Below are 13,170 nucleotides of genomic sequence, written 5' to 3' on the forward strand. Positions count from 1 at the left end.
ATTGACAAACGTACAAATTCAAAAAACATATAACACTATAATTACAGTTCAAACACTATAAGTAAATGTCAGACTTTAAACTAACTGTATATGACAATAACACCATACTGCAGGTACCTATTACTGCATTTAACACTATAATTATAGATAAAACACTATAAGTAAATGTCAGACTTTAAACTAATTATAGAACCTATAATATAACACTACAAATCAATTATAAAACACTATATTTATAAAATATGATAAACGACCTTAAGAAAAAACAACGTCAAACACAAGAAGCCAACAAAAAAATTAAACATCATTAAAAAAATAGAAATAAAACTCAAAGTTTGCATAATTTAGTAATCAACTACTCTTGCTCTTCATCTTCTAGCTCCTCTTCGTCGTCTCCTTCACCCGCCACATCTTCTAGCTCCTCTTCGTCCTCTCCTTCAAGATCCGCTTCGTCACTTTCTGAGGAGTCGTCGGCATTTTCCCTTGTCGGGTACGAGCAGGTACGTCTATTATGCCCCCGACGTTTGCAATTGCCACATTCGCGACCCTTTTTTTTCTTCGCAGATTGAATAATGGCAATTTCACGACTACTCTTCATTCTGGAAGGTTTGCCCATACCTTTAAATCTAATGGTTTTCGGCATACGAACAGTTACAGGTGTTTCTTGCGTGTATCCAGTTATTTCAGCAAACCTATCACGACGACTCCTAGGGGGAGCGTTTACGACTGCCTGATCAGCGGTCGATTGATACTGGACAACATGGTCCCTAAAAGCGCACAACGCATCAAAGTTATGAACCAACCTGTTAATAAGAGACTCGGCTGACCTTGTTATCTCCCTTACAACACCATTAACTTGCTGGTACCGATCATCACTTTCACTAATCCCCAATATCGCTCCCGGTGCACTATTAGGAACAGCTTCCCTGGTCCACCGTCGCATTATGTACCTTTCAGGGAACTGCCTGATATCAAGAAGCCGCAAAACGCAAAAAATATGCGCACACAGAAGCCCAAACTGTTCATACCTATTGCATGAGCAACTAACGGTCATGTCTAGCTGCCGCATCATAACCTAATACATAAAAACAAAAAAAAATGAGAACAAAAATATATACTCAATCAAAACTATAAGATAAAACACCATGAACAAAGAAAAATTATAAACAAACAATTGTTACATCCTACGTTACCTGAAAAAATGTAGTACACGCTTGAGAAAAGTCCTTCACAGAGAAGTTCACAAAGTTATCCTCTCTATCATCCCATTTTCCAACAGCACACTTGTGAATGGCTGTTTGAATTTCAAGTTGCGCATCAAAGAAAATTGTCCGTGTGTATATGTTTGCCGCCTGTTGCTATATACCTATTTAAGTCTCTCTTGAAGTTCTTGAAGTCAACTTTAGTTGCGCCTACCTTATCGAAACCTCCATAAAGAGTCCTCATAATGTTAAACGCTCTAACTGGACCAACGTTTATGGCACTCAAAGCATTCACGGCTTCTTCCTGTACGTAATTCATATATCTGTTTTCAGGAAGCAAGTACCTGTCATCTTCAGCAACAAATGAGTGATTATGCGACTCCTCGAAGTAATAAACCACGTAAAGATTATCCGGGGCTATTAACTTAACCCGAATGCACGCTTCACATCCGGTCCTTATAGAAGGAACCCTGCGAGTAATCTTAGACTTCGAGTTAACATTAGAACTACCAGCTTCCTGAGTTGAGTCAATCGCCTTTAAGGGTTTAGTACCCTCTTTTGAGCATACGAACCATTTATTATGTATTACACCCTTTCGAGGCTCATATTGAGTACCCTTCCTAGCTGTGAAACCTCCCGCCTTAGCATATCTTTGGTAAAAACGAAAAGCATTTTCCAGCGAATCAAACGTCATATGCATCTGAGGTTTAATCAAATCATCAACATCTGGAATAAATGTCCTCCTTCCAGAATTTGGGGATACCTGAACATTACCAACGGGCTGGTATGTATGAATATCTACAACGAAAAAACGACACATCAGTCTTTTATAAAAACATTGATAAGAACATGTTTCTAAATTTGATAAAAACACTAAGAAATAACACTATCTGTACGGAATAAAACAGTATTTGTGTCGGGAAAAACACTATGAAAATAAATTAAGATTCCTGTACATAACATAACACTATACATTGTGGATACAAAACACTATGCATCTGATAAAAAAAATAACTATGTTAATGATAAAACACTACAACAGGACTAGAACATACAATTAAATGTATAAAACACTATGAATGGGGGTTCAGATGTGTGAATAGAATCTAACACTATTGTGCTTACATATGACACTATAACACACTACAAAAAAACTTACTAAAACAAAGGTAAACAATTCAATGTATAAAACACTATGAACAGAAAATAAGATGTGTGAACAGAATATTGATCATGCATATAACACTACCTATCTAAAAAACTATAAAACAGAAAATTGATCATGCATATACCACTACACTATAAAACACTACGGATCATGCATATAACACTACACAACTAAAAATATAAAATAATAATAAACAAAACGTGATCAAGAAAATAACACTAAAAGAACAATACCGTATAACAACTAAATGTATAAAACACTACATACACACAAAATCAAAACCATAGTAATGTCCTGTAAAAACGACATACTAAACAAAAAAACGAGGAACAAATAATACTAATAATCGGAACATGCTAACTATTAAGAGATTAAAACACTACGATACACATGAACCTGCATCGCCGGACTCCATTGAAATTGATATAAAACACCAGAATCGAAGAAAGGCGCAGACGTTAATCAACTGTATTGTGTATATCGATTTGATAAGCCTTGTTGTATTTATAATTGATGATGAATGAATGATAAGTATAACACAATCGTATTGTATCTTGCATAAAATTACAAAATTCGTTCAAATCCCTAAACAAACTCATGGACGGTTATTTTTGGATCAGTTATGTTGTATTTCAATTAAATGACAAAAATGTACAATTACAAATCTACCCTTTTGAATTAATTAAGAGGAGGGACACTTGTCATTCCAAGAATATTTCCTACACTTCTTACAAAATATGCACTTTGTACAGGATCCTAGACCTATATATATATATAGGGGCTGGTTATCGTACAAATGCGCTTATCGTACATTACGTACGCTACAATCTCAGCCGTCAGATCATCTTCCCACATTGAAAATCGCATGTTGTTTTTTTGTAACAATTTCGCATGTTGGTTTTTTAACATGCGATTTCATCAAAATTACCACATGCGAAATTGTTACAAAAAACCAACATGCTATTTCATCAAAATTATCACATGCGAAATTGAATTATCACATGCGAACTTGTTACAAAAAAACAACCTGCTATTTCATCAAAATTATCACATGCGAAATTGAATTACCACATGCGAAATTGTTACAAAAAAACAACCTGCTATTTCATCAAAATTATCACATGCGAAGTTGAATTACCACTTGCGAAATTGTTACAAAAAAACAACCTGCTATTTCATCAAAATTATCACATGCGAAATTATTACAAAAAAAAAAAAACAACATGCGATTTTCATTGCGGAAAGATGATCTGACGGCCGAGATTATAGCGTACGTAATGTACGATAAGGGAAAATTTACAGTACCCTTTACCTATATATATATAGGGGAAGGTTCATTTGAGAAGAAATTTAATGTGAGAAGAAAAAGAAGACCGGACATAATGGTAAAACATTAAATAATTTACAACTCCACCCATTAATTATGTTATCTTTTATTAATAAAGCAAAAAACATTTTATCCTACACATTTTCAAAATTTATCCTACATATGTCTTACACTTACCGAAATTTGCCCTACGCATATCTAAATTTATCATACAAATTAAAGAATTTATCCTACACATACTAAAATTTATCCTACACATGTTGAAAATTGTCCTTTAGCCTAAATTATTTTATCTTGAAAGAGTTTAAAAGTAAGTTACAATTTTAATTAGTTAGCTAATTAATTACAATTAAAAATTTACCTATATGCCCTTATTAATAACATTAAATACACATATTAAATGAATTAAAAATGAGCATTTCTATTGGTTTAAAACTTATTCTTTTTATTCTTACAAAATTTTTCTTCACATTTGGACCCTCCACTATATATATATATATATATATATATATATATATATATATATATATATATATATATATATATATATATATATATAGCCCCATCCTCCACCCCTTAGTCCATCCTCTTTAGGCTCATCCTCACTTTCGGTGACGTGACGGGTGATGTGGCGACCCATCCCTTTGGAGATGAGCCTCACCATATCGGGTACAATTCTACAAATTCAATAGTTCGAGATATTTGGCCATGGATTTGCTCTAGAGGTAGTGCTGCTCCATCGGTAAGCTTGATATCTTTTATTATTATTATCACTGTTCTTTGATTGAAATTTATGTATGATCTAGTTAGAGTATTATTGTAGTTTTATTTTGAATTCTGAGATCTAGATGTATGTTCTCCTAAATGATTTATGATTCTGTTGGTCCTATAAAACCAAGTTCTTAAAGAATCAGTTTTGCTGGTTTGAAGATGCACATCAAATGCTAGATAAAATGCTTCTACCAAATTGTGTACTGTTTTTTTTAAGTTGAGTAAACTTCCGTTTTGCTTCCTGTGGTTTGGTCACTTTAACGGTTTTGCCCTAAACTTTTCAAAATAGCCATTTTACTCCCTGATCTATGAAGGCCTTCATGATTTTGCTCCTCGCCCCTAAACGTCATCGTCTTTAACAGTTAAAGTCTGTCACGTGCAAAACACCTGAGGGGCAATTATGTCTTTTCCCAACCCTCCCTTTACAATTCCAGCTTGAAACCCTAACTGTTAAAATGGATGACGTTTAGGGGCGGGGAGTAAAATCATGAAGACCTTCATAGATCAGGGAGTAAAATGGCTATTTTGAAAGGTTTGGTGCAAAACCGTTAAAGTGACCAAACCACATGGAGTAAAACGGAAGTTCACTCTTTTAAGTTTATTTGTTAGAACTGATTATTTGATGTATCTTGAGTTTTCATATTTTTTTTGGTTTTGTTATATGAATGTTAGTAGTTTTCTAATATTAAGTTCCAAAACTGTTGACTTTTGAGTTTTGTTGTATTGTTATATGAAATCTGTTATTGCTTATGAGATTGGTTTTGACTCCTATAATCACCTTGTTGATAATTGAGTTTTGCTGTATTGTTATATAAAATCTGTTATTGCTTATGAGATTGGTTTTGACTCCTAGAATCACCTTGTTGATAATTGATAATAAGTATAAAAAAAAGCAACTATTCATCAAATTTAACTAAGATAACCATTAATAATTAAGAGATTCATTCTTATAGACTAAATAAAAATGTAGGTCTATCTAAACAATACTTTATTAAGAAAATTTGAATAAATCTATAGACTAAATAAAAATGTAGGTCTATCTAAACAATACTTTATTAAGAAAATTTGAATAAATCTATAGACTAAAGAAAAATTTAGGTCTATCTAATTAATACTTTATTAAGAAAATTTCGAATAAATCAAACTTGCTTTTGATGGAAATTGACATATTTGGAAAATAATAATATTTAAAGTAGTCTACCGCATCATCATGAATATCCTACTAGTAATTTTTATACATATATGTTTTATTTATTATTTTTATATTCTGATTAATCTATTTATAACTTTAATTAGAAAGTCACCCACACGACTACTTGTATGGTTTCTACGGTTCTAGAAAGATAAACAAACATGACAAAATTAATCGGATGAACATGTACAGCACAATCGAAACAGTAAACAAGCATACTTTTTTATCCAAAAATAAAGATGATGATCATAGCACTACAATCATATCGCGTCTGAACACCAAAATAGGTTAAAAGTTGATTGGGTGTTGTCACACACAATCTAGTAACAATTGTTAGCATTACGATCTCATTGCTTGTAAAACTTCTTGGAACGAATTAATTACTTGAATGAAAGTCTTCAAGAATATGCTCCAAAAGTTTTAACGTCGAGCAATTGCTTTGCCAAAGCAACCTATAAGTTGGTTTTGAAGGGTAAACTAGTCACAACTAGGGGTGCAAACGAGCCGAGCCGAGCTGAGTCCGAGCTCGATCAGGCTCGAGCTCGAGCTCGGCTCGATTCGAGCTTTATTTCTAAAGCTCGAGCTCAGCTCGAAGATAATTTTTCAAGCTCGAGCTCGGTTCGGGCTCGACTCGTTTAGTATTTATTAACTAATTTATATTAATTATTATTATTATTATTATTATTATACATATAATTTAGTTATTTTTATATTATATAAATAGTAATTATTATTATATAAATATGTGTTTAATATATTAATAAATAATATATAAACAGAAACCTCGATTAGGCTCGGGCTCGTTTACTAAACAAGCTGGTTTTTAGGCTCGGGCTCGGGCTCGAGCTCGTTTAAGCTCGACTCGTTCGAGCTTTTTTTTCGAGCCGAGCTCGAGTAGCTCGTGAGTAGCTCGGCTCGTTTACACCCCTAGTCACAACTCATGGTTATACATAAGAAGTGGCACGAATTATGAACACCACAACGGCCTGCTTATAAGCTCAAAGCATGTTTTCTTTTGAAAAGTATTTTGGTTTAAAACCCATAACTAGAGGCGTGCCACCCCCGAAAAAAAAATGTAGTGTAATCTTCATACAAAGATCCCGGTCGCCCCTCTTTAAAAGTCTGGTTAAGCCTCCCGATTCGGGAAAAAACTATAGTATAGTTTATATGCCAAGATCCTAATTGCGCCCCTTTGAAAGTTTGGTTAAGCCTCCCGATCCCCCCCCCCCCCCCAATGAAAAAAGTTCCTCCGTGAGTGCACGTAATCTAAAGAACATGAGAACCAATGGCAGATCCCTACAAACTTGAGAATGAGTGGGAATGAAATCTAGATGGAATTGGAATGTAGATCCCGTTCCTTATATTATTGTTCAATTTCTATTTTCCTTCTTTTGTTGAAACAAACAACATAAAAATTGAATTCTACAATCCAATTCCATCTGGATTTCATTTTATTCTATGAAACGAATACTACCTTACATTTGTTATCCCCATTTTTCGGACAATAAGTTTGGTTGATGACAAATCGGTACTATACTTTATTATCTACTTGTTTAAACCAGGGAATATTTTTGGACCATAGTGGTTGATTTTAAAAAAAATGAATTGTAGTGAGTATGAGAGAGACAAAACATGAATGGTGCCAAAGTTCTATTCAAACGTTCCTTCATCTTAGTCAAAAAGGCAAATCTTTTAATTAAATAGAAATATCCAGTGATCATTTTTTTCCACACCCATGTGCATCATTCTTTATGATCAAATATCGTTTTCATTGGAGACTACATCGTGTTAATCCATCAGGGGTGACGTAGTGCAAACACAATGATAAGTGCTTGAATCATAGGTTGATTTTAGACCCGTGTAACAACTCTCAAAACACCTTAGAAGGACGCCTGATCAAAACCATGAACTTGTACGGCGCAAATCAGTACGAAAAACAAAGAAACTAGTAACCGGACTCTCAGAAGGCACGCGGGGGGTACCCCAAAATCTTCTGCAACACGCGGGGGAGTACCAGAACACGTGTGACTCGAGCGCGACGTGTGGCAAGGCTACACGTGTGACAAAGCCTGTCTAGCCAGGATAGGTCTGTCAGGCAACACGCGGGGGTGTCCCCCTGGTCTGGCACGACGTGCGGGAGAAGCCAGGTGGACCTATAAATGCAACATCGTGGGACTCAAGCTTCTGATGTCGCAGCCCCCGACCCCTATCCCGGGAGCAGGAGCCGTGACGCAACAGCTGGTGGTATCGGTGCTTATTATTTTGGCAGCGGAAATGAGACATCAGGATCGTGGTTAGGAAATAAATTTCAGAGTTTCAAAACACCAAACTTTTATAATAAACAAATGGGATAAAACCCATGTTTTATTCATAATACATTTATATGGATAAACCCTAGTTGCTAAAAACATAAACTTTTATTTAGGTAACCTTTATAGCCACTTCTTTAAGCCTTCAGTGCTCCATAGCTGGCTTCTTGTAGCTTCACATTAAGTTACCTGAAACGCGTTTTAAAAATATTTTATTAGCAAGAAATACTGACAAGTGCATCCCAGTTTAATAAAATAAGCTTTTATAACTTTACAGTATTGAGAGCGATTACAATGTTTATATCTACCCAATTACTTATTCAGTATTTGTTACGTTGGCAGTTACAATGACCATGGTCATATTACTATTGAAGTCTTTGTCCAACAGTAACGCTTGAATAGTAGTGTATACAAAACCCCACATACCGGCAGTAATTGTAGAATACAAAGACTCGATCACTGTAAGTATAATCGAAAATATTGAGATTTTGTAACACAGTTTGATAGAAAAAGAGAATGACACACTTTGTAAACTAATGTATTTCTACAGATCCCTGTTGACTTTTCCTGATTATGTTCTATTAAAAACATACAATGCACACGTGTTAGTAAAATAACCCAAGTCACTTTAACCATACAACACGAGACAGAACCCCAACGAACTTAGTCAGGCAGAGCCTCGACATGCGTTGGTGGGTCCTAAATCAATCGGGTAAGGTAACGAATTAGTGATTGGGGTTAAAATACTTACAACGCGGCAGAGCTTCGTGTTTTAGGGGTATAATATCGTGCTATTATATTTGCACTATAGGGATAGAGAGAAAGAAAAGAGATGAACGATTGTGAAAGGCAGACTGAAGCTCCTTATATACACTTTTCTAGGGGTCTCTCGCTTCCCGTGACCCGCCTAAGGGTCTCTCTCGCGCCTCGCGAGAGTCACCTAGCTACGGCTAGGTTTGACCGATCATCACCGTAGCCTCGACACGAAGGGGGAAACGTGTCACCCTGGGTGTTCGTCAAGAAAGGGCTTCTCGCACCCCGCCACACACCCAGGTCTCCATGTCGCGGCCCGTGAGTGGGTGAAAAATTTATTTTATTTGATTTTTAATGAAACTAGGGTTAATCGTGTCTGGTTACGTATGTACGGGGTAACTTAGGGCGTTTTCGAGGGTTGTTATATCCTCTCCACCTAGTTTTAAATCTCGTCCTCGAGATTCACTTGAATATGTGTGGATATTTCCGTTGCATTTCTGACTCGAGCTCCCATGTGTATTCTGGTCCTCTCTTTGAATCCCATTTACTTTTACCAGAACTAATCTCTTGTGTTTGAGATTCTTGATCTTTCTATCATCAATCTGAATAGGTTTTTCTACAAACTTAAGCTTCTCATTTACCTCTATGTCCTAAAGAGGTACTACTAATGATTCGTCTGCTAAGCATATCATGAGGTTACATACATGAAATACATCATGTATTCCTACCATTTCTTCTGGTAATTGTAACTGATAAGCTACGGGTCCTATTCTTTGATAATCTCAAAAGGTCCAACAGACCTTGGGCTTAGCTTTCCTCTTTTAACGAATCTGACAACTCCTTTCCAGGGAGAAACCTTTAACAATACCTTATCACCAACTTGAAATTCAAATGGTTTTCGTCTGTTATCAGCATAACTCTTTTGACGATCTCGTGCTTCTTTTAGTCTTTCCTTGACTTGAATAATTTTGTCTGTTGCTTTTCTCCAATCTCTGTCCAACAGACTGGTGTTTGGCATTTTCGTCCATAGAGGACTTCAAATGGTGCAGCATTGATGCTGGTATGATAACTGTTGTTGTAAGAAAATTCTATGAGAGGTAAGTGATCATCCCAATTTCCTCCAAAATCAATTATATAGGCTCTAAGCATGTCTTCCATTGTCTGAAATGTCCTTTCACTTTGTCCGTCTGTTTGAGGATGATAAGCTGTGCTTAGATTTAATCTAGTTCCCATTGCTTTTTGGAAACTTATCCAAAAATGAGAAGTAAAACGGTTGTCTCTGTCAGACACAATAGATAAAGGAATTCCATGTAATGAAACTATTTCATTTACATACAACTTGGCTAACTGTTTATACTGAAAGTTTCCTTCATTGGTAGGAAATGAGCAGATTTGGTCAATCTGTCTACAATCACCCAGATTGTATCATTACCTTTTCGTGTCTTGGGAAATTTGGTAACAAAGTCCATTGTTATTAATTCCAATTTCCAATTGTTGCAATAATCCTTAAGGTTTCTGATGTTCAGCTTTAACTTGGGAACAGGTTAAACATTTAGTAACATAATTTGCTATATCCTTTTTCATTCCTATCCACTAAAAATTCTTTCTTAAGTCTTGATACATCTGGTCACTACCGGGATGTATTGCATACTTAGACATATGGGCTTCTTCAAGAATTTGGTTTCGTAGGTTTCCTTGAATAGGTATCCAGATTCTTTTCTTATGGAATCTCCAAATTCTATCTGCTCCTTGTTCTAATTCCTTAATCATTCCTTTAAAACCTTCAGCGTCGTCGTTAATTGTTGTTTCCTGTATCTTTCTAATTTGCTCATTTAAATCTATCTGCAGATTTAGTTTGAGAGAGCATACTCGTTTTGGCTTTTCATGATACATTCGACTTAAAGCATCAGCTACTACATTAGCTTTTCCTGCATGATACTGGATATCACAGTCATAATCACTAAGAATTTTCATCCAACGTCTCTGTCTCATATTTAGATCCTTTTGCCCAAAAACATATCTTAAACTCTTATAATCCGTGAAAACTTTTTACGAAATCGACGCGCGTTATGGACTTACGCTAGTTACAGACGACTTCGACTAAAAATAAAAATATTATATATTTACCACTAGTTACGTTTCTACGCTCGTTACGTTTTCACGCATGTTACGGATGACTTCGACTAAAAATAAAAATATTCAATGTTTTTTACTAGTTAGGTTTCGACGATCGTTAGGGACCTACGCGTGTTACGGACGACTTCGACTAAAAATAAAAATATTATATATTTAGAACTTATTACGGAATCGACGCGCGTTAGGGACCTACGCTAGTTACGGACGACTTCGACTAAATAATAAAAATATTATATATTTACGACTAGTTACGTTTCGACGCTCGTTACGGACCTACGGCGTTACGGATGACTTGGACTAAAAACAAAAAATATTATTGTTAGGGATAGAATTTTATAGCATGTGGATCACGGATCCTCAAGTATAGCCTGGATCATGGATCCTCAGTTTAGTATGGATCGAGGATCCTCAGGAGGTGGTACAGGAAGGCTAAGGATCCCGTTTATTATTCTGAACTAACAATTGTTTCCATCATCTTTTAGATTGTTTTGCAGGTGTATTCGAAGGAGACTTGGTCCTGCCGAGATTCTAGGGGAATACGCTTCGCATTTGTGCATGTGCAAAAGCTTCATGACCGTTATGGTGATCGTGGGGGAGGCTAGCACATAATTCGGATAGTTTGTTAGCTAGATTTTTCTATTTTGAAAAGGGTATAACAAGCTTTATTTAGCAAGTCAATTACACACGTTACACAATTCGAACTCTCTACAATCACTTGGTGATTACACACACTAACACTTTAGCAATCATTGTATCAAGCTTGTTATCATCCAAAGTTGTAATCTTTATTTGTTCAATATAGTTGATAGTGATAATTTTCACTATCTGGAGTTTTTTATGCCGGAGATCATTCATTGATCAACGTTTTTTTCCTCGTACAAATCCTTGTGTTCATCATTCATTTCATTCATTCATTGTCCATACATTAGTTCAATTAACCAAGCATCCAACCTCACAAAAATTGGATTTGGTTACATTATCCTTATGTGATTTTTGACCAAAACAATTATATATTTAGAACTTGTGACGGAATCGACGCGTGTCACGGACCTGCGCTCGTTACTGACGACTTCGACTAAATAATAAAAATATTATATATTTACGACTAGTTACGTTTCGACGCTCCTTACGGACCTAAGCGCGTTACGGACGACTTCGACTAAAAACAAAAATAAAAATATTATATATTTAGAACTTGTTACGGAATCGATGCGCGTTACGGACCTATGCTCATTACGGACGACTTCGACTAAATAACAAAATATTATATATTTACGACTGGTTACGTTCTGACGCTCATTACGGACCTAAGCGCGTTACAGACGACTCGAACGATAATACCCTCGTTTTGACGCAACTCCATCAAAATTTGTCGCCGGATAGACAGATACTTTGTTTGTTTCTGCCCTAACCCCACAGCTACCGATCGAAACCCACAGTGACCATCTGGTTTCACATCCTTTATTTTCGAGATGTATGGGTGAAACACTTTTGGAATTTGACATCCATAGTTCTCGATAACTATATCCGTCTTAGGACCCAACATGATATTTGGGAAATCGGGGTGAAGGTTAAGCGGTTGTTGTTTTTTTTTTCTTCGAGAGTCTTGGGATGATACGTACGCGCTGTGACAAGGAAGATCGTACAAGCCGTCAAACCCACTTTCTTCAGACGGTATATACGAGCTTTTTCTTGCAGCATCTGCTGTCCTTTGTTCTTGTGTCTTTAATGTTGGACGACCACGGGTGTTCATTTGAACAACAGAAGGTTTTTTGGTATTGTTTCTTGGCATGATGATTTGTTTAAATTTTTCCATGTAACTCTTTTCACTTGATGAGGTGTTGGATTGATTTGTTGTTTACGTTTTTCAAACTCCGCATCTGAAGGGGTATGGTGCCAAAAATCTTGCGCAGGCGCATAGGACCATACCACAACCTTATCCCAAAACATCTTGAATAAAGACCCTGCGCGGCTGCGCAGCGGTCCTAAACAGGATTTGAGAAGAAACAATTCAATAGCAAAGGAATATGGACCCAAAAACCTTGCGCAGGCACATAAGACCATTCCATAAGCCTCACTTCTAGAACATCCTTAATGAGACCATGTGCGGCTGCGTAGTGGTTCCAAACAAGAAATGGAAAGAAACACTCTTCGATAAACATGCGCCGGGAGAAGGGAGAAATAAACATTCCGCTAACACCCTTGCGCGAGCTCGTGCAAGGGAACAGTTAGACTTGAAGATAAAATCCTAAACTTCTCCGCGCATCTGAAATCAAGGCTTAAACAAAAGTATCTTTTCTGTTACAACAAGA

The 13,170-nt window shown here is 36.1% G+C and overlaps 1 protein-coding gene across 1 annotated transcript; it reads right to left on the reverse strand.

The window, feature by feature from the left end:
- Positions 1–355: 355 nt before the first annotated feature.
- Positions 356–2,785, reverse strand: LOC110867120. The gene is made up of 4 exons (XM_035974951.1): positions 2,767–2,785; positions 1,417–2,000; positions 1,194–1,352; positions 356–1,075 (listed from the first exon to the last, which is right to left on the reverse strand). Exons 1-4 carry the CDS (start codon positions 2,783–2,785, stop codon positions 356–358), a joined length of 1,482 nt encoding a protein of 493 aa, XP_035830844.1.
- Between the last annotated feature and the right edge of the window lie 10,385 nt (positions 2,786–13,170).

The sequence above is a fragment of the Helianthus annuus genome, chromosome 7 (assembly GCF_002127325.2).
Source record: "Helianthus annuus cultivar XRQ/B chromosome 7, HanXRQr2.0-SUNRISE, whole genome shotgun sequence".
Taxonomy (NCBI): domain Eukaryota; kingdom Viridiplantae; phylum Streptophyta; class Magnoliopsida; order Asterales; family Asteraceae; genus Helianthus; species Helianthus annuus.